The sequence below is a fragment of the Mus caroli genome, chromosome 13 (assembly GCF_900094665.2).
Source record: "Mus caroli chromosome 13, CAROLI_EIJ_v1.1, whole genome shotgun sequence".
NCBI classification, from domain to species: Eukaryota; Metazoa; Chordata; class Mammalia; order Rodentia; family Muridae; genus Mus; species Mus caroli.
This window is the reverse complement of record NC_034582.1, coordinates 65,545,788-65,564,502: the sequence shown is the minus strand read 5'-3', so window position 1 is coordinate 65,564,502 and position 18,715 is coordinate 65,545,788. Positions and strand designations below refer to the sequence as shown.

Below are 18,715 nucleotides of genomic sequence, written 5' to 3'. Positions count from 1 at the left end.
AGAGAGAGAGAGAGAGAGAGAGAGAGAGAGAGAGAGAGAGACCCGCTGAGTTAATGTTAAATAGTGCTGCATGGATGTTCATGAGCTGATGACAATTAGCTGAAGTAAGTTAAGGCCCAATACACTAATGTATATTATGATAGAGCTAGGACTGTGAGCTGATAAAAGTTTATTGATGTCTTGACAATGGGTCAAGATATAGTTACATTAGTGCATTGGGCTTTAATGTATGACTTTACAGAAACACATTTAGTCTATAACATTCCATGCTTGGATCCTCTTGATGCATGTCATTCTGGAATATAAAATAAACTCACCCCATCTCAACAGCTCCCACCATGCTGACTCCCCACAATATCAACCATCCAGTATCAGCTCTAAAGTCCCACCCCTCATCTAAATGTTACCTAAGTTAGAATACGCAATAGTCAAGAAGCATGGATCTCCCAGGAATTTCCAGGACCCCAAGAGCAGAGGCCACCAGGAGGAGGCAACCTCAGAGCGGACCTCCTGTCCGGGGCCCAGGCTTGAGCCCCAGTGGGTCTCTGTGTAAGCCACAGAAACACAACAGGCTCCAAAGCAGGTAAGGGAGGCAAGCTTCCAGGTTTATATAGAGCCAAAAGGTGTGTGGGGCTTAACCACACAAGGGAACGTGACCCTCTATCCCTTCCCTCCACTCTCTGGGATGCTTGCGAAACCAGGCACCTTGTCCTCAAATAATCACCTATCCAAGCTCACCTTGCCACAATGCCTCGTGTTATAAAATGAGAGCAAACACTGTGTTAGTGAGATCCTATAACACGGTGCTGACACTTTTAACTTGTCTCCCAGACATCGGAAAATTCATTTTCTAAGGCCAGTTAATGAACAGAGGAACGTCATGGAAGCTTACAGGCTACACTTCAAATGTCATTCAGATAATGTGTGTGTGTGTGTGTGTGTGTGTGTGTGTGTGTGTGTGTGTGTGTGTGTGTAGGGGAGAGTTCCAACTGGAGAATCTATTTTATCACAGAGTGTGATTGCTCACTATGCAGAGAAATATGCACTTCATTCTTGTTACAATAAAAACGTAAATATTTGAAATAACCAATGGGCACAAGAGTGTAGTCACAGCATGAACCAGATCTTACAATGGATACAGAAGGTGAGGAGGCAGAGCTTCCCACCCTGGGGCTGTGCTTCCAAGAGAGACTTGAGCACACTGGGAAGCACCAAGTTTAAGTGACCTCAGAGCCTCTTTTGGGGGAGGAAAGGCCTCTCTCACAGCCTTCCCCCCCGCCCCCCCCCAGCCTGGGAATTGCAGAGTGTCCACTGAGAAATCATGGAATGTCCCAGTGTGTCATCCTTGGGAATATTTGTTCTTCGAGTGTCTACTGTGGGAAACCAACAAAGTCAGCAGAAAAATCTATGTCTTCAGTAATCCAAAGAAGTTGGAAAACATTCTAGAAAAAGCAAATCCCACAGGAGATAATGTGACAGCATTGAAGAGCAAATCCCATAAACCAATTCCTTGTTGAGGTTCATGTAAGTGAAAGTCAAGGGCCCAACTTCTCTGCCACCACAGGGGTATCCATACCTGCCCATAGAGGAACCGTGTGCATGTCACCCATGCAACAGTTGTCTTTAACAACTCTAACTGTTAGTCACTAATCTCTACACCACACCCACCGGTCACTAACTTCTGCCCATGTCACCTGTCAGTCATCCACCTATGCCTGCTCCACCTGTCAGTCACTAACGTCTACCCTAAATACGCATGTATTGCATGCTAAGCCCTGTCTACTCGATCACTAATCTTTGCATGGCAGATTTAAAACTCGACAGAAACTCCCAGTGTTCAGAGAAGAAACAGGTCTCCAATCATCCTCCATATTTTAATTTTCCACCAGCTTCATTTGTTTGCATAATTACAATAAAGAAAGAAAATTAAACTAAGTATAGTCCTGTATTATAAGTACATTTATTAGTTACTTTAAAACAAAATTCTCAGTCCCCATCAAGCAGCTCATCTTGCTGTCCATTTCCCCAGCTCCTACCAAGTGGCAGGAACCCTTTGTTTATCATCAGCCCAAGATGTTCCCCATCTCCAAGGTTTAGCTGAGACCTGTGAATACTGCTCCTAGCTAGTGACAGCTCAGTTCTCTGAATTTTTGAGGAAAACCTCTCTCAAAAATTGAATTTCAGCCAAGTGTGGTGACCTCATTATCTGTAATTTCAGTACTTGTAAGGTTTAAGTAGGAAGGTTGCTGTGGATTTAGTCAGCCTGGGTCTCTCCTGTCCTCTCTGTCTCCCCCATCTCCCTCTCCCCCCTCTTCTCCCTCTCCCTCTTCCTCTCCCTCTCCCTCCCCCTCCCCCTCTGCCTCTGTCTCTCTACCCCCTGATCTCTTACACCACACACACACACACACACACACACACACACACACACACACACACACACACACACACACACACACACACACACACACAGATCAGGACTTTATGATCCAGTCCCCAGTTCCTATACAGACACTTTCTGTTCCACTCCAGACTCTCTAAAACCAAAGACATTCTGTACCAGCCTGTGGATGCCCGGTGCCCTCAGCTAGTGTGTCTACCGATATTCATACATGAAAACTGGCTTCAAATGACTCAAGGGCTACTATGGTCACCCCAGTCTCTTGCAGAGCTACCAAGAGGTTTCCTTAGGATAGGTGGCCTAGGCTGAGGCCACTTCTCTTCCAGACCTCTCAAACTCCTTCTTGGTGCTCCTGACTGAGAGTAAGACACTTTCTCTGCAGCACACATCTGCCCTGCCTCCCCAAAAGGCACCCAGATCACAGTCCCACCTATTCCTTCCTTGATTGCTGATGGGCCACTGGGAATATCCTGTGGACTCCATTTCCCAATGCTGACTTCAGTAGCAAGCCCTCACTCTTTGTTTTTCAGTGGTGGCACTCTGATTCTGTCAGACGCACTGTTATCTTCTAATGCAGCAAGCCAGTCTTTTTGACATAGATAGGAACAAGAACTCATGACTCCTCCTTGTTGCCTGTCAGGCTTCATGTGTAACAAACCCTACTCATATCTCCAGCTGGAGGGTTGGCATGAATATGACACCCAATGTCCCAGAGCACTGCTAGGCTTGGAGCTAGACCCTCAGACTGTCATCTCAGCGGGTTGAATGAAGTGGCTATAGGTCAGGCTGGCCTTTCAAGCGTGCCTCCAATCCCTTAAAAGCAGCACACAAAATTGACCAAGAGACCATTGAGGATTCAATCACATTCACACTTGGAGTATTTGGAGCTGTCCCTTTCTTTTTTTAATACGCCTACAAGACAGCTCATCAAACACACATAATTAGCACTTCCTACCTATAATGAGTTGGGTAATTGAATAATAGGGTTCAGGAGATCTGTCCTTGCTCTCAAAACCCATCCATTGTAATTAATGTTCTTGGTAGACATACTGAAATAAAGATCTTGGGAGAGAGACAACATAGTTGGTTTTCTGTATAGGTACAATACACAATCACGGATGCTTTTAAGAAAGGGAGGCAGAAGGATCTAGCCCTAAACCAAGGAATGCTGATGTCCCCTGGGCACCACTATAAGAAGCAACAAACAGGATTGTCCTGGGACTTCTAGGGATACTTCCAATTCAGTGACATGAAACTTTTTGAACCTCTGGCTTCTGGAACTGTTACAGAAAGGATGTGTGTCTCTCACAATCATTGAATGTGTTGCCACTTGTTACTGCACTCCTGGAAACCGTGTGTTTATAGACAAGAGATCATGTGATCCTCTAGATAACTACATGAGTTATCACCATCTGTAGCTGTTCTAAGGCAGAGAAACTAAAATCCAGGGAGACCCAGAGTCAGAACCCATATTCAGGTCATCTACTGCAGAACATCTGAGGCTTTAGTACAGGTAACTCAGGGCCAGGGCTGGGGTTGCCTTTAAATCCACTCTGTTCTGTGTGTCCACATGGTTTTGCAGATTCAGGACTACATGTGTGAGTTACCCAGAATCTAAACTCATATAAAGCTTTGGTCACTCTCCAGCTGCCCCAGACAGCCCCAGCCTTCTGTTGAGAAGAATAAATCGATTTGCTCTATTTGTCATGTCTGTACAGAGGAGAGCAGGCATATTGGAGAGATTAGGTGAGAGGATCTGCTACAAATGATGTATCGTGGCTGTGGCTTGCAGAATGTCAGAGTGCAAGATACCTACAGAGTCTAGTGGACCCTTGGAGACACAAACATTACCCAACTCCCAATGGAGTCTGACCCAATAAAGAACCATCTGCTTCCTCTGTGTTACCTGATCACAATCTCAGACTTCTCCCTTGTAAAATCTTAGTGCACGTGCAGAAGAGCAATGCTCACTTTCTATCTTCCAGGCCTCCAAGAAGTGTGCTTGTCAGACTATGCAGAGAGAGAGACATAAGACCATTAGACCCTTGAAGGGTTCTCATGCCTTCAGTGGGGATTATGGACCATGAGCTTTACAACCTGGTGCAAACTTGTGGGTCATGGAATAAAAACCCACCCAGGACTCCTAGGCACATTGGAACTTGTGTAAAAGACCACAGGCAACCCCAGAGGCCAGAAGTTAAGGAAGACAGCGATAGGAATTGCTGATTGTGAGAGGAAACTTCATGGACAGCTCCCCCACCCCCCTGCCCCAGCCCCAGGACTTGTAAAGAGAAGATGGTCTTCTCTGGTTAGCTGTTGTCTCTATCAGGCAGTCAGGGGCCCAGGCCTCAGATCCCCCCTCTGCTAGGAGTTTTGGATTAGCTTCTACCTGTGCTCAACTGTATTATCTTAGCCTTGGTCCATTCTTGTCCCTTGCCCGTGCCTCACTGCTGTTGTGTGTATCTTGGCTGTGCTAGTTGGAACTAGAGTCCTTGTCAGAAGCCTGCTAAGGTCTACAATCACTGCATGGTCCTTGTGTACGTTAGAAAGCCTCATTGAAGCTACCCATTCTGTCTTCCCTGAAACTACCAAAGGTGAATCCTAAAGGACAGGAAATATGTTGATATAGAGTGGATCAAATGGCTTTACTCTGCTTCTTGTTCTAAAACATGAAGGTCCAAGGGAACTGTCATGATCACAGGTGAGGGAAGGGGCCAAGGATGAAATATCTGCAGCTAAGAATCATACCACCAGAGAAACCATGTCTTTCATGCTGGTCCTTCTGCTTAGGGCAGAGAAATTTAAGTTCTAAGGATTCACACGCTGATCCACATGATAAAGTCTGCTGCTTTCTGCCTGCCATGGAACTAGTTTAAGGACAGCTTGAGGAATATCAGCCTTTCTGTTTAAAAATATAACATTTTATTAATTATTTGAGAATATCATGTGTACTACATATTTTTATCATTTTGAAACCTCACTACACTCCCCTTCCTAACTCATCCCAGATTCACTCCCCACATCTTCCTAGCTCTGCACACACACACACACACACACACACACATACATACACACACACACCAAAACCAAACAAACAAAAAAGTCTAGTTCGTAGAATAATTTCATCTGGCAGTCAATTTAGAATTCATAATTTGAATGGTTCACATGTGAAACAACTTGTTCGAAAGAGGAATCAGAATGAACAGGAGCTGCAATCACTGAGGCTCCCACTGAGCCTGCCCTGAACCTGCCTAGGGCATTAGGTACAGCATGACTGGATTAACATTGTGGCAAGTCATCTTCTCTGAAAGTGCCTGAGTTTCCTAGCCCGCCTCACAGTGAGCACACAGTGAGCAGTACTGGTCCTCTGCTGCCTTCATTCCTGTGGCTCTGGTGCACAGTGTTTCCACTTGTTGAAGGTATTTAAGATTATACAAGGTGTCTGTCAGGAAGACAAAGGAGACTAACCCAACAGCTGAGCATGTCTCCAGCTGTAGAAAGGCTACAGTCTATTCCAGAGATGCAATCTTCATTCTTGAAGGGTCCCTGGAGCTATTTCCCCCAGTAAACCAATTGGAGGCAGCATTCAGAGCCAAGGTACAGCCTCTCTTGGGTGTGTCTCCACTCTGGTGTGAAAGCTTTGTTACCCATCTCATTGATTTTCAAATAACATGGGATACTCTTCATTGAGAATATTCAACAACCATTAAAGCTGTTTTAAACTCAAAGTAATTATATATGCCATGTTTCATTCTAAGTCCTTTATTAACATTAACTCACCCAATCCTTAAAAACTACCCACGGGGATAGGATATGTATAGGGACTGTGAGTAGGAAGAGAGAAGGAGCGGGAGAGGGAGAGGGACATGGAGGGAGAACAGGGAGAGGGGCAGGGGAGGGGAGGAGGAGGGGGCAGGATCAGTCAGTCCCAGACTGATTTTTAATTCACAGTAAATTCTGGGATTTTGGTGTAAGTCCACTGCTTGTCCATAGATCCATTCTTTTTATCGCACCCATTATAGATCTGAGAAAATGAAGACTCCTTCAGTGCTATATACTGGTCTCCATTTTCTTATGTTTACCCAACAAATATAAATTAGCTTAGTACTGTGTAACAGTTTTCTTATGCTTACCTAACAAATATAAGTTAATTTAATTTATTACTTAACAGTCTCTCACTTGCGCAGTAAACATGTATTTTGAATGTATGACTACATTTTACTTCTGAAACAAAACCTAAGACCTTTAAAACCACAGGCACAGTACTTTATAAGTCGGACCCAAATTTAAACACCTTCTGTGCACACTCCTGCCCTCTCAGTTCTGTTTGCTGGTTTACTGCTGTGAATTTTATTACTAAACAGCCTCCTCACACTCTTATCTTTCATGTATTCTGTGTCTCTTCTTTAATTACTTTGGGGAGTTATTCCCAAATACATGGTGGAGGAAGAGCTTAAGTAAGATTTGGCTGGGAAGACTCACTATGGGGTTAATACTGCTTCTTGATATCAATGTTAATTTTAAGACGAATTTTAGCCAATTTCTCATGTTCTTAAGCTTCATAAGCTGATTTTTTTTTATTAGAATCGGACTTCACTTTGCTGCCATACACACCAAGGCTCTACTTTGCTTCTCACCTGAAGGATTGTGACACTCTGAAACTGTGAACCAAAAAAAAAAAATCAATCTTTCCCCCTTTAATTTGCTGTGTCATAAAGAAATGGAAATGAATGTTCATGGAGAATAATAGCAAAGATATAAACCTGTATGTGGATGCAGCTTTTAATAAAACACAGCAGGATGGAGGTGAACAGACCCACTCTCCTCTATCCTTGTCATTATTTGGCCTTGAAGCTCCACTGGAAAACCGTGGGGTACATTCCCCCTGCATCACACAGCTTGCAGGAACCGATTTGTCAGCAGAATGTGGCAGAGCGGCAGTGTGACCATCTCAGACTGAGACCGCTTATAATTTTCATGCCAGGGAACCAGGCAACCTCCCATGCCAGCCTTCAGGGTAGGATCAGGACCACAGGCCAATGTGAAATGCAAGAGAGCAAGCCAGACATGCTCTTGCTGGCAGCTCGTTCACATTCTGAGGGCTTCTAGTATGGCAGCAGCTGATTGACAGCAAGATTCCCCAGTTACTGTTACCTCTGGGTTCAGCTGGATAAAGCAGATCTGCTAAGTCCTCCCTCCTCCCCCTGCCCCATGATAGACCATGTGGCTAGGCTTGGAAGAACACAGGCTAGGTTTTTACTCTCAAAAGTGTCTGAGTGACAGCTCTGAGATAGAGTCCACACCGTGGAAGGGGAAGAAGTTAATCACTGCAGTGGCACAGAGAACACTGACACATTATTTCATGTGTAATACTGGCCATTACAATTCATGATGAAAAAATCGTACAGTAGCTAAGGTGGGACAGAAAGGAAATACGGGGCATGCAGGAAAGAGAAAGAATCCCATAGTCTGAAGTCCAACTGCATCCTCTCACCAGCTATGATTCAACAATGGCTGTATAGTTAGTGTTTGCAGTGAAGTTTGTCAGCATGGACAATACTCCTTTCATGGAGAGAGATTTCCAAACAACAGGGTTAAAACAGGAGGACTCACAGTTAACGCCTGAGCAAATATGACCTTGAGTGTAACCTTCCTCACCTTCCTCCTTTCCCAGATACTTTTAAGAAGCTCACAAACAAAATGTTACATTGAATACACCCTAACTTCCTGTCTGCCCTTTGTGATGCTGCATGTTACCTTGTAGGCTGCCTTTCTATGTTGCCCCTTGCTCCTTAGGGATCTCCCTGTGAAATCATTGAAGTCCTAGTAGGTCTTTAAAGATGATAACTTCAGAACCTATCAAACTCATATACATCACTAGTATGAAGAAAACAGACTGTGGCCCTCATTTGCAACGTGACTCTGGACATGCCCTGTTTATCCACCGCTTAAATTAAACACCCTTGTGTTTTTTTTTTTTAAAGGAACTACTCTTTAATAAGCTCTAACTCCACTTCATGCTCTAATTCAAAATTCCCTTCTGCTGTGAAATCATGAATCGCAGCACCCCTTGAGTGGAGGTCTCTGTCAGCACTACTGGGCTCTGTCTCCTCCTGCACCACTGTGTACATAACTAAAAATCTTATACTGTTAATATAAACATTTATCAATTGAATAATGTTAGATTAGTAGTATAGATAGTGTAACTCCAAGAACATAGTAGAGCACTATGTAAATTGTTACTATTATTGGAAGTACGCTTATCCATACTCAGTTAACAGAAGGAGATAAATACAAGTGTGCAATTTTGAATTGGAAACCCAGTGCTGTCTGCCCTTCGTGCTTTCAGCCTCTCTCTCTTCCTTAATCTTCGAACTGTGACATCTCAAAATGAAGAGGAAGGAAAACCACACCAGTAGTGGTGAGCAGCAGATTGCAGGAGTCCAGAGTGGTTCTGCCCTCCTCGCTCAACCATCAGGACAGTTCTGGTTTGTTCCTGGGACCCAGGGATTACAACCCTATCATCACTGAGGTGCTGTGGTCAGATAGGCCTTGAACAAGGGATCACACTGTGATCTAGGAATGGGTCTAGGGTAGGAGATGTGGTACAGAAGAGAAGTTCTTCAAGGACCCTGATTTCCAAAGCTCTGCGCCCTGTGATCACAGGAAGCTCTAACCAATAGGATACAGGGCTGGCCCCAGCCCTTATTTTTCCCCAGACTGAAAATTTTAATTTCTTTCATAAAAAATACTTGTATTTCTTCTTACTATGCTTAATTTTCATGATGGAGGAGAAATTCTATTTCCAGGTTTAGAAAGCACCCTCTAGTGGGGTCAAAGATGAGGCTGAGGTAGAAATGTCCTGAAGCCTGACCTGGAACAACCTTTCCATGGAACAAATGGAGTTAGTAGTGTCAGGTGTGGTAACCTGAACTGTTCTGCCTTCTCTGTGGGACAGCTGCTCACCTGTGACTTATGAGGAAGAGCCTGATGCTTCTCAGCTCTCCAAACCGCTAAGGGCAAGATCCTGTCTCTGTGCCAGTGGCACTGTGCTCTTACGGTCTGCATGGAGTGCTAAGTACTGACCCAAACTGTTCAGAATAGAACATGAACTGCAAGTGCTTGTCATCAGGACCTGTCTTTAGTTTTCCCTTTGAGTATCTGTGACCATTGCGATCCTGGCTGCTTGACTGACTTCTGTGCAGAATAGACTGGGTGTCACAGTACAGACTAAACAGTCCTTGTAGCGTACACACTCACTCACACACACACCTCTGTCAATGCCATTGTGTGAGTGGCAGTTTTGCTTTCCAGGTAATGTGTCTATGTCAGCTTGCATTGCTTGGGGTCAAAGCTTATGTGCTTCACAAAAGCCTAATGACGAAGTTAAGTTCTTATCTAAAATGCCACTTTTTTTTTGGAGGGGGGAGGCTCTGCTTCTCCAGTCTGGAAAAGGGTAAAAGGGTAAGCAGCAAGGCCGAGTGGTCAGCACTTGGCCACTTTGCAGCTTCTTTATCGCAGACTTCTTTTGACTAAGCACTTCTGTTTTCTCTTTTTCACTCTCTCAAATGACTTTCTTCCTCCTGTACTGCTAAGAATGGAACTATGGCATCCATCATGCTAGGCAAGTGTCTACCTCCGAGGTACTCCACCAGTCCATCACAAGGACTTCTTAATGAGCCCCTGCTGTCAAGAGGAGACAATGCAGCCCCCTAATTAGAAGAAGCAATGTGTCCACAGAGTTCCTCCACAAAGAACCAACAGTACGCTGGCTGGCCTTCACGGGCCACTGGAGTTAACTGCAGTCATAGACAATTTGTAAGCCAACAGGACAAGTTCCAAAACACCTGTATGCACAAAACCAGGCAGCAAGGCAGATTCTATCCAGGCTATAGCAGTCTAACCTGCTGCTAAACAAAGGTAACAGAACACGTTCCTGAGCACAGACCTCTGTGTGTGCAGTGCTGGTTCTCGTGAAGCTGCAAGGTGAAGACGGGGCCCTTATTTTGGGACATTTTTTATATTTGAGAAATTCACATTCTGATTTAGAGTTTATGTTCTCTCTATACATTCGGAAGACCAGGCACCAGTATTGTAAGGATAAACCCCACACAGTGTGGGCATTCAATTCCACTCTCCCATTTCAAGAGGACCATATTCTATTGTTTACTTCTTCCCCATCCTTTCCTGTGGCTCCTCCCGGGGGTTGCGAGGGGTGTGTTAACACACTTCGATCTCTGACCTTCTGCTTTTCTCAGTCTCAGTCAGTCCATGTGCTGTCCCAAGGGCCTGGTTCTAGCGTGAAGACTGGGTTCCTTGCACAGGCAAAGGGAAATGGAAAGAGTCTGCCCTAGTAAAGAGCATTGCCTCTTCACAGTGGAAAAAGTCTCATTAAGACTGTGCTAGGTTACATTGTAAGAGTGAATGTATAATTTCAGCCATCTGTCCTTTGTGAGTGTTGGAACTTGTGAAAGAAAGCCCCAGGCATCTCCACAGGACAGTCTGGCTCCCTTCATGTCACCCTGGCCAGGACTGGGGATACTTAGAACCTCCACTTACCAAACACATGAGGCTCTGCACCCATCCAGAAGAAGCCCTTCTCTTTCTAGGGGGCATTTTGGGTGTCCCCTTGGTCCTTCCCAGCCCATGGTGCTGCCCACCTTGGTCCTTCCCAGCCCATGGCTGAGAGCATGGGCTCTGAGGAGTAAGCTAGAAAGGAGGAGGCAGAGAGGATACAGGTGTTTTAAGGCCAGTCTCAAATTCAGACCTTTGCATAAAAGCTACAATGTATGTTTTTGTGACTAAGGCTAAGAGCAACACTATTTTATGGTTGCTGGTTATAGCTCAACTTGATACAAATGGCACTCACCTGGGAAGAGGGAATCTCAACTGAGAAAATGTCTCTACAGACTGGTTTATGGGCAAGCCTGAGGCACATTTTCTTGATTGACGATAAACGTGAGAAGGATCAGCTCTGTAGGCACCGCCACTCCTGGCTGACAGTCCTGCTTACTGTAAAAAGGCAAGCTGACCAAGCTAGGAAGAATAATTCACTAGGGCAGCATTCCTCTATGCCTTCTGCACCAACTCCTATCTCCAGGTACCTGCCCTGATTTCCCTGGATCTTGTAATGCAAGCTGTGAGATGAAGTAAACCCTTTGCTCTCCACGTTGATTTGTTTTTCTTGTAGTGTCTTATGACAGCAACAGAAACCCTAAGACAATGAGTGTAAACATAAAAACTTAGAAGTCAGTTTGACACTATTTAGCAGTCATAGATTTTCTTTTCGGGTTTCTGACATCCCCAGTTGAGCTTTGATCAGGTTTATAGTATCAGGTATGATTTCCTCGGGTGTAGTGGGCCTAAAATCCACCAAGAAAGCGCAGGACTATTGCTGTAGCAGTCACACCACTAGTGGACTGGTGGATAATTCCTGCCTGGCAGATAGGTATGGTGAACTCAGCATCCATGGCTGCTTTCATGAAACCTTCAGAAGACTGGCTTCATCAAAGTTCCATTGCAGACAAGCCTTATCAGTCCCTCCCCTCCTGTAGGGACTCCAGATAGCTAAAGGTCATAGGAGTGAGAAAGCCATCTTTCTTAGTGACATGACCACTGGTACATTGCCCATGTCTCAGTAGCTAATCTTCATCTTCATTCAGGAAGCCCTAATTCAGTTCTCTCTCTCCCTCTCTCTCTCCCTCTCCCTTGTTCCCTTTCCATCTCTCCCTTTCCCTCTCCCTCTCCCTCTCCCTCTCCCTCTCCCTCTCCTTCTCCCTCTCNCTCTCCCTCTCCCTCTCCCTCTCCCTCTCCTTCTCCCTCTCCCTCTCTCTCTTTCTCTCTGATGGTTGGATATTATAGGCCCAAGGAGTGGCACTATTAGAAGATGTGGCCCTGTTGGAGTAGGTGTGTCCCTGTGGGTGTGGGCTTTAAGACCCTCGTTCTAACTGTCTGGAAGCCAGTATTCTCCTAGCAGCCTTCAGATGAAGACTCCTCAGCTTCTGCTGCGCCATGCCTGCCTGGATGTTGCCATGCTTCCACCTTGAGGATAATGGACTGAACCTCTGAACCTGCAAGCCAGCCTCAATAAAATGTTGTCCTTATAAGAGTTGCCTTGGTCATGCATAGTGTCTGTTCACAGCAGTTAAACCCTAACTAAGACATACACACACACACTCTCTCTGCTCTCCTCCCCCGTCTCTTATGTGTGCATACACAGACACACACACACACAGACAAACAGACAGACAGATAGACTTGGGAACAATAGAACAAGAGAGGCCAGGTGGAATACAGAGGGCTTAACAAGAGATAATGGGAGGCTTTAATAAAATAACATAGTGTAGGTGCATGGAATTATAAAAGAATGAAACAGTAAGTCAAAAAAACTGTACTCTTTGATGATATTTTTCATATGAACGACTGAGAGAGAAAGGGAGGGAGCAGCAGAGAGAGATATGGATATGCATACACAGATCAGTTCATCTTGGTTCTGCCCTGTCCTTTCTGAGATGTATGTCACTTCAGGCTTATAAAGAGCCACTCTGGGGCATCTCAGCTCAGTGTAGACTGGAGTGAGCACCCTGAAAACTGCAGCCACTGCTCCCCATGCCTTCCCCCTTCTCAGCCTTGCAAACCAGGCAAGGTCAGTGTGACTGCAAATGGAGGACCCTAGAATGGCAGCTGCAGGGAGCCTGGGATGTGAGACCGGCAGAAGGAAGTGGAGTGCAGCTGCTGGGATGGACAGTCATTGGCAGTCCCACTTATAGAAACATCTACCCATGCACTCAGTGCTGTCTGTACCTGTACCCACGCTGAAGCAGACACTCTCAGTCACTGATGGTGGCAAAAGACGCTCATACTCAAACACATACACAGGTCATGATGGACCGGGACACAGGCCTGGAGAGAGAGCATTCGCTGGTTTTCTTGGATAGACTTGGTCTGGTCTAGGCTGGGGCTCCTAGACTTCCTACTAGGATGCTCTGGGAACCCAGTGGTCTCACACCTGCTCTCCCAGCAGGCCAGCCAGAGTCTAAAATGAATCTGAAATCGGCCACTGCTGTCCAATGAAAAATTAGAGGCGTGAGAAAGAAATCCAACTTCCTCATAGCCTGCCCTACCCTGCCCTGCCCTGCCCTGCCCTGCCCCGCCTCCATTCACCCCTTTTCTTCACGTGCCCCAGGGCAACTAAAGACTCACATTCATTCATAAGCAGATACATTCCTCTCTATACATCTCCCACTAGAAGGGAAGGCCACAGGGTCTGTAACCAGGGGAAGGACTAGAGAAGAATGAATGCTGAATGCCTGTCCCTATGCAGCTGAATCTTGCTCTTAAGTGAGAAGTCCCACAGAGCTGCAGCGGTGGCAGGTGGCAGAGGACTTTGGAGTAACACACCAAGACAGTTTTTCACAAAAGCACAGGGGTGAACGGCTAGATATTACTATGTCCTGGCCTTGTCTCTACCCCAAGTTCTCATGTAGGTGGACAAAACACCTTCCTGCTGGGTTATAGGCGTGAAGGATGCCCAGTACTTACCATGAGTCTGCTTCATCTCCTCTCCCTGCCACTCCTCCCTTATCCTCCTCCTCCTGGTACCCCTCCTCCCTGCTTTACTCCCTCCTCTATCCCCTCCCCTCTCCTCTCCTTTGCCCTCCCTAGCCCTGCCCTCTCCTTCTCTACCCTCCTCCCTGCTGTCCCTTGGTTGCTGCGGGTGCTTTGCAGTCCCGCCACCACTGCCACTCCACCTCCGGGTGCCGAACGAAGCTGCAGTGATAACTCTGATGTGCATGGTTGAATCGCTCTCTGGAAACCCTGCGATTTTGCCGGGTCGGTTCTCTGCACCCTAGCATACTGCTAACACCGGGACTATCCAGTGACCCAGTCTAGACTGTTGACCTGAGTCCTGTGAGCCCTCGGGCACGGGGGCCATGGAGTCCCGAGGTTGCGCTGCGCTCTGGGTGCTGCTGCTGGCGCAGGTCAGTGAGCAGGTGAGTCCTGGCGCTAGGGCCAGCAGAGTCTGATAGCTGCAAGTGCATTCCGCCCTTGGCTGAGCTCTGCAGTGCCCGCATTTTCACTGAGGTGTCCTCATATTTTTTCCCTAGCAGACACCTGCGTGCGCCCTGGGACCCGCAGCTGCAGCGTCTGGGAGTCCGGGAGACCCGCAGCCTCCCCCATCCTCCGGGTCCAGCTGGCTGGAAACCGGCGGTAAGTTCGCGTGGTGGGGGCTCTCAGTTCCTCGCAGGTAAGCGGCCAGCAACCCCTTGTGCTGGTCTGCAAGTCTCCTGGGACTCAGGACGCCAAAAGCTTTGAAGATGCTATCTTGCTTTTTCTATTCATTGCGAGCACAAGCTCATGCTCAAGAATGACTTCTGACCAACGTCTGTATCCTATTTCCTAGTAATATGATAATGGCTAGCCAGAGTTACATTGGGGGAGTGAGATATCTGGGTGTAGGAAGACTCCAGATCACTCTATATATTGACATCATTAATGTATACACCAAATCTATTATAAGCAAGGTAGTCCCCACTCCAGCATCTTCCCCCTCGCCTTTCTTTCACATTGAAGCTTTCTCCACTTTGACTGTCACAGGAGGAGACAGAAGGCAACCTCATTAATATCGCTTTAATGTTAATTAATAGCACAGGGGACATCCAAAGGATGTGTCCTCGACCTCCTTGAACATGAATTCAAGTCTTCTGCAGGGTTCAGCCGCCTCAGTGATTCACAAGTGGCTTTCCCCTGTGAGGTGTCCTAGCAATGACACCTGGTGACTGAGAAAGCAGGCCATTGCACTTGCCAGGAGGTTTGTGCTGGGTCCACAGCAAATGCAGGATTTTACTCACCCTGTCCTTTCCTGGGATGAATTAGCTTGAGAATTGGCGACCAGAGGCGAGCCAGGTTTAATCTTTTCGACAGATTTTTAGAATATGTTCAGGATTAAAGAATTGACACTTCGGAAACCCTCATTATCGCTTCCTTCATCACGTTAAACTTACAAGAACTGAATTCCTCCTACTGAAAACGGGTTAAGAAGGGATATATGAGTCTCGGCTATAGGACTCTGAATGCCACTGGAGGGCGCCAGACGCAAACAGTACAGTGGTTTAGACCGCAAGGGAAAGCCTATTGTGTTTGAAACCCACCCTCTGTCACCTGCATCTCCAACCCTCTTCTGATCCTCTTACTTCGAATTCTGACACATCATGACCTTACAGGAGGTGTTCATGCTCTAACTTTGGACTTTGCTCTACTTTCAGAATAAAACTTAAAAAAAAAAATCCATAGGGACTCAAGGCATTTCGGACATTTATTTATTATGTGTGTAGGGTGCATGGCACTGTGGAGGTCAGAGGACAACTTGTGGGAGTTCAAGGATCAAATTCTGACTGTCTTGCTTAGCATGGAGCAGGCTGAGCAATCCAGCCTTGCCACTCGGGACACATTTATTGCACTAATGAAGTGTTATCCAAGATAATAACATTATAGACAGAACGCTATTCAGGAAGAGAAGACAAGCTTAGTGCCTGAGGCCATGGGCAGGCTTCTCAAGCCTGGAGCCTCAGTCCTGGATCCCAATGGCAGTGTTTCCATGGACTTTCACTTGCCTGGTCAGAGTGTACACAGAGGGTGTGAGTCCTTGAAAGGTGGAGCTGACTTTGTGAAGGCAGGATAACTTCACCCTTTCCTGGTTATCAAAAGAGAAAGAGGCAGAGCAGACAGCAGTCACACAGCAGAGGCAAGGTGTGGCAGAGCACCTGTGACCTTCAGATCTGCATATTATGCACGACCCATCTCCATGATACAAGATAATTTCTTAATTAACTCTTTGGAGCTGTTTTTGAATTTAGGCTAAAGTGAGACCTGTAAGGGTTCTGGCTATTTTGCTGCCTTTGTGAAGTAATTATGCAATAGGGAAGAGAGCCTCATGCACCCCTTGAGACAATGATGGATAACTACATTGAGATAAGTTGATAAGTTGGATTATCAAACACGGATGTATCGATTTACATTTTGATGACTCTTTATTGCTTTTGATTTCTTGTTTCCTCAAAGGTTTCCTTCCATAATTGTCATTGCAATAACATCTATGGTTTCTGCCAAGAGCACGGCACAGGTTTTTAGCTTTTTTAAAACTTTGGGTTTCCAGATCTCAAGGAAAAGTTCAGAAGTTCTTTAGGCTTTTGACTGGGGGGATAGAGAGATTGTTCAGAGGCTGACGGTACTTACCACCTCTGCTTCCCTCTGTTCTCATTCCATTGCCCCAGGTAGTCTCATTTGTAATTTAAATAGTATATATGAATATAAGATTTACACATGTGTGCAAATTATCAGCTTCCCAATAAGAAAAGTGGTATATTTGTTTTTATGGGTCTTAATTTGCTTACTTTGATAACTTGTGGTTACATACATATATTTTCCTGCAAGCAAATGACTTGGCTCTTCAGTCCTTCTCGTGTGTGTCTGTCTGTCTGTCATCTGTCTGTCTTTTTGCCTATCATTGCCTATCATTTTCCATATCTGTTCACATGACCAACACCTAGGCTGACTCCATAGCTTGGCTACTGTGAAAACTGTCCAGTGTCTCTGTAGGATGCTGACTGTAGTGTGTTGACTGGATCTGAGTCCATATCCAGGATTTGTGCGGCTGGATGCTGTGGTTGTAATCATCTCTCTATGGACAGCGAAGCTCATGAATTAGGCTAACAACAGTGACTTTTACCTCTTGCCTTTCTTCCACTACCTCTGAAGGAGGGGGAAGTAGCCAGAAGTGATACGAATCCTGTGAGGATTCGGATGTGCTAGCCAACAATACCCCAGCAAACCTGCCTGCCCCACAGAGCAGAGAGTAGTGGCGGTGTCACATGAGGGAAAACACTTTGGTGAACTGCAAACCAATGGTGCGAGGACAACGGATGCACCTATATTCACTCTTCAGACTTGCTGAGTCCTGCTGTGCTTCCTTGCCCCACTTCACCATATACCAGTTTCTCTGATCCTCCATAATCCTACACAAAATGTTATAGAAGCCAGAGTGTCTTACCCTACCAAAGCTAAATCTCCTGCTCTGGTGCAGATGCCTGCCAGAGCCTGCTAAGTCACCTGCAGAGCCTGCTGCCTCCCTATGCCAGCTGTTCCCAGTTGTACAGTTGTACAGTAGGGCTAGATGTGTAGATTATGCTTTGGACTGCAGAGAGAGAGAGAGAGAGAGAGAGAGAGAGAGAGAGAGAGAGAGAGAGAGCCCTTTGGGCTAGAAGAAGAAGGAAGCCTCAGTAGCAGAAGCCCTGGCCTTATGCTATGACACGTGGCAGGCACCATAGCCAAAGTCTTGGTGCCCTCCAGTCCTCACCTTGCCATGATTGTCAGCAGGAGAGAATCCCTGCCTCTGATCTTCAACCTTCTCTGACTCTCTTAAACCCAACCACATAGCTTTTGTGGCTTGTCAGTGGCCATTCTCCGAACTTCTGTTTTACCTGTCTATTACTTGTCAGGAGAGAATAGCAACACACAGACAAGTGCCTGTGCCTACTCAAAATAAATTGGTGGTAATTACCTTGATATTGCTCACCTATAACCAAGTCATACTTTATACATGAGTCTGAAAAATGTGTCTACTCATGCTGAGTCCAAGGCAGAGACCTGGTTACAAAGCATCTAATAGAGCTAGCTACCTCTTAAGACAGGGTTGATAGTCCGGAGTGGAAACGTGTGTTTACAATGTGGCAATTGGTCAAACTCCAAATGTGCTGGCCGCCAGTCTGGAGGATAGTCTGCCAAATTGTCAGGCTAGACCTGTCTATTCCCCCTGTTTAAAGTGATGAGCTTTGCAAAGACACCTCACTGTACATTCATAGAAACGCTGATACCATGCTGGCCTGTTGTGTTTAGTGATTAGGGGAGAAAATATACAGGCATAAAGCCCAGCCAAATTTTGTATACAATTGGACACACTCCATGCTTAATTACTGATTTCAAATACTTAAACCAAGCTAGCTAATCTAAAACTAAACAACAACAACAAAAAAATTTAACCTTGGCCACAGGTCTCAGCTGATGATATGGCCGAGTAGCCAGCTGTGACCCTGATCTAGACGCCCAGTCCTTGGCTCCTCCCTCCTGGAAAGATCCATCCCTGGGCTGTGGACATGGAGAAGATATTGTAAATGTTAGTGATGAGTACGGAAAGACCTGTTTATCATCTTAAAACAATTAAAAAGATGATTTCCCAGAATGGCAGACAAGATACACAGGGACAGAAAGCACCGGGCTCAGTGACATCTCTCTGCTTTCTGTGGAGGGTGGTGACTCTGG

At 45.9% G+C, this 18,715-nt stretch overlaps 1 protein-coding gene across 1 annotated transcript in view; it reads left to right on the top strand.

The window, feature by feature from the left end:
* Positions 1-14,071: 14,071 nt before the first annotated feature.
* Positions 14,072-18,715, top strand: part of Adamts16 (ADAM metallopeptidase with thrombospondin type 1 motif 16) — a 118,509-nt gene continuing 113,865 nt past the window's right edge. Inside the window, exons 1-2 of the mRNA XM_021180538.1 lie at positions 14,072-14,391; positions 14,506-14,608. Of these exons, the coding sequence (XP_021036197.1) occupies positions 14,332-14,391; positions 14,506-14,608 (163 nt within the window). The 5' untranslated portion in view covers positions 14,072-14,331. The remainder of the gene's footprint in view (positions 14,392-14,505; positions 14,609-18,715) is intronic.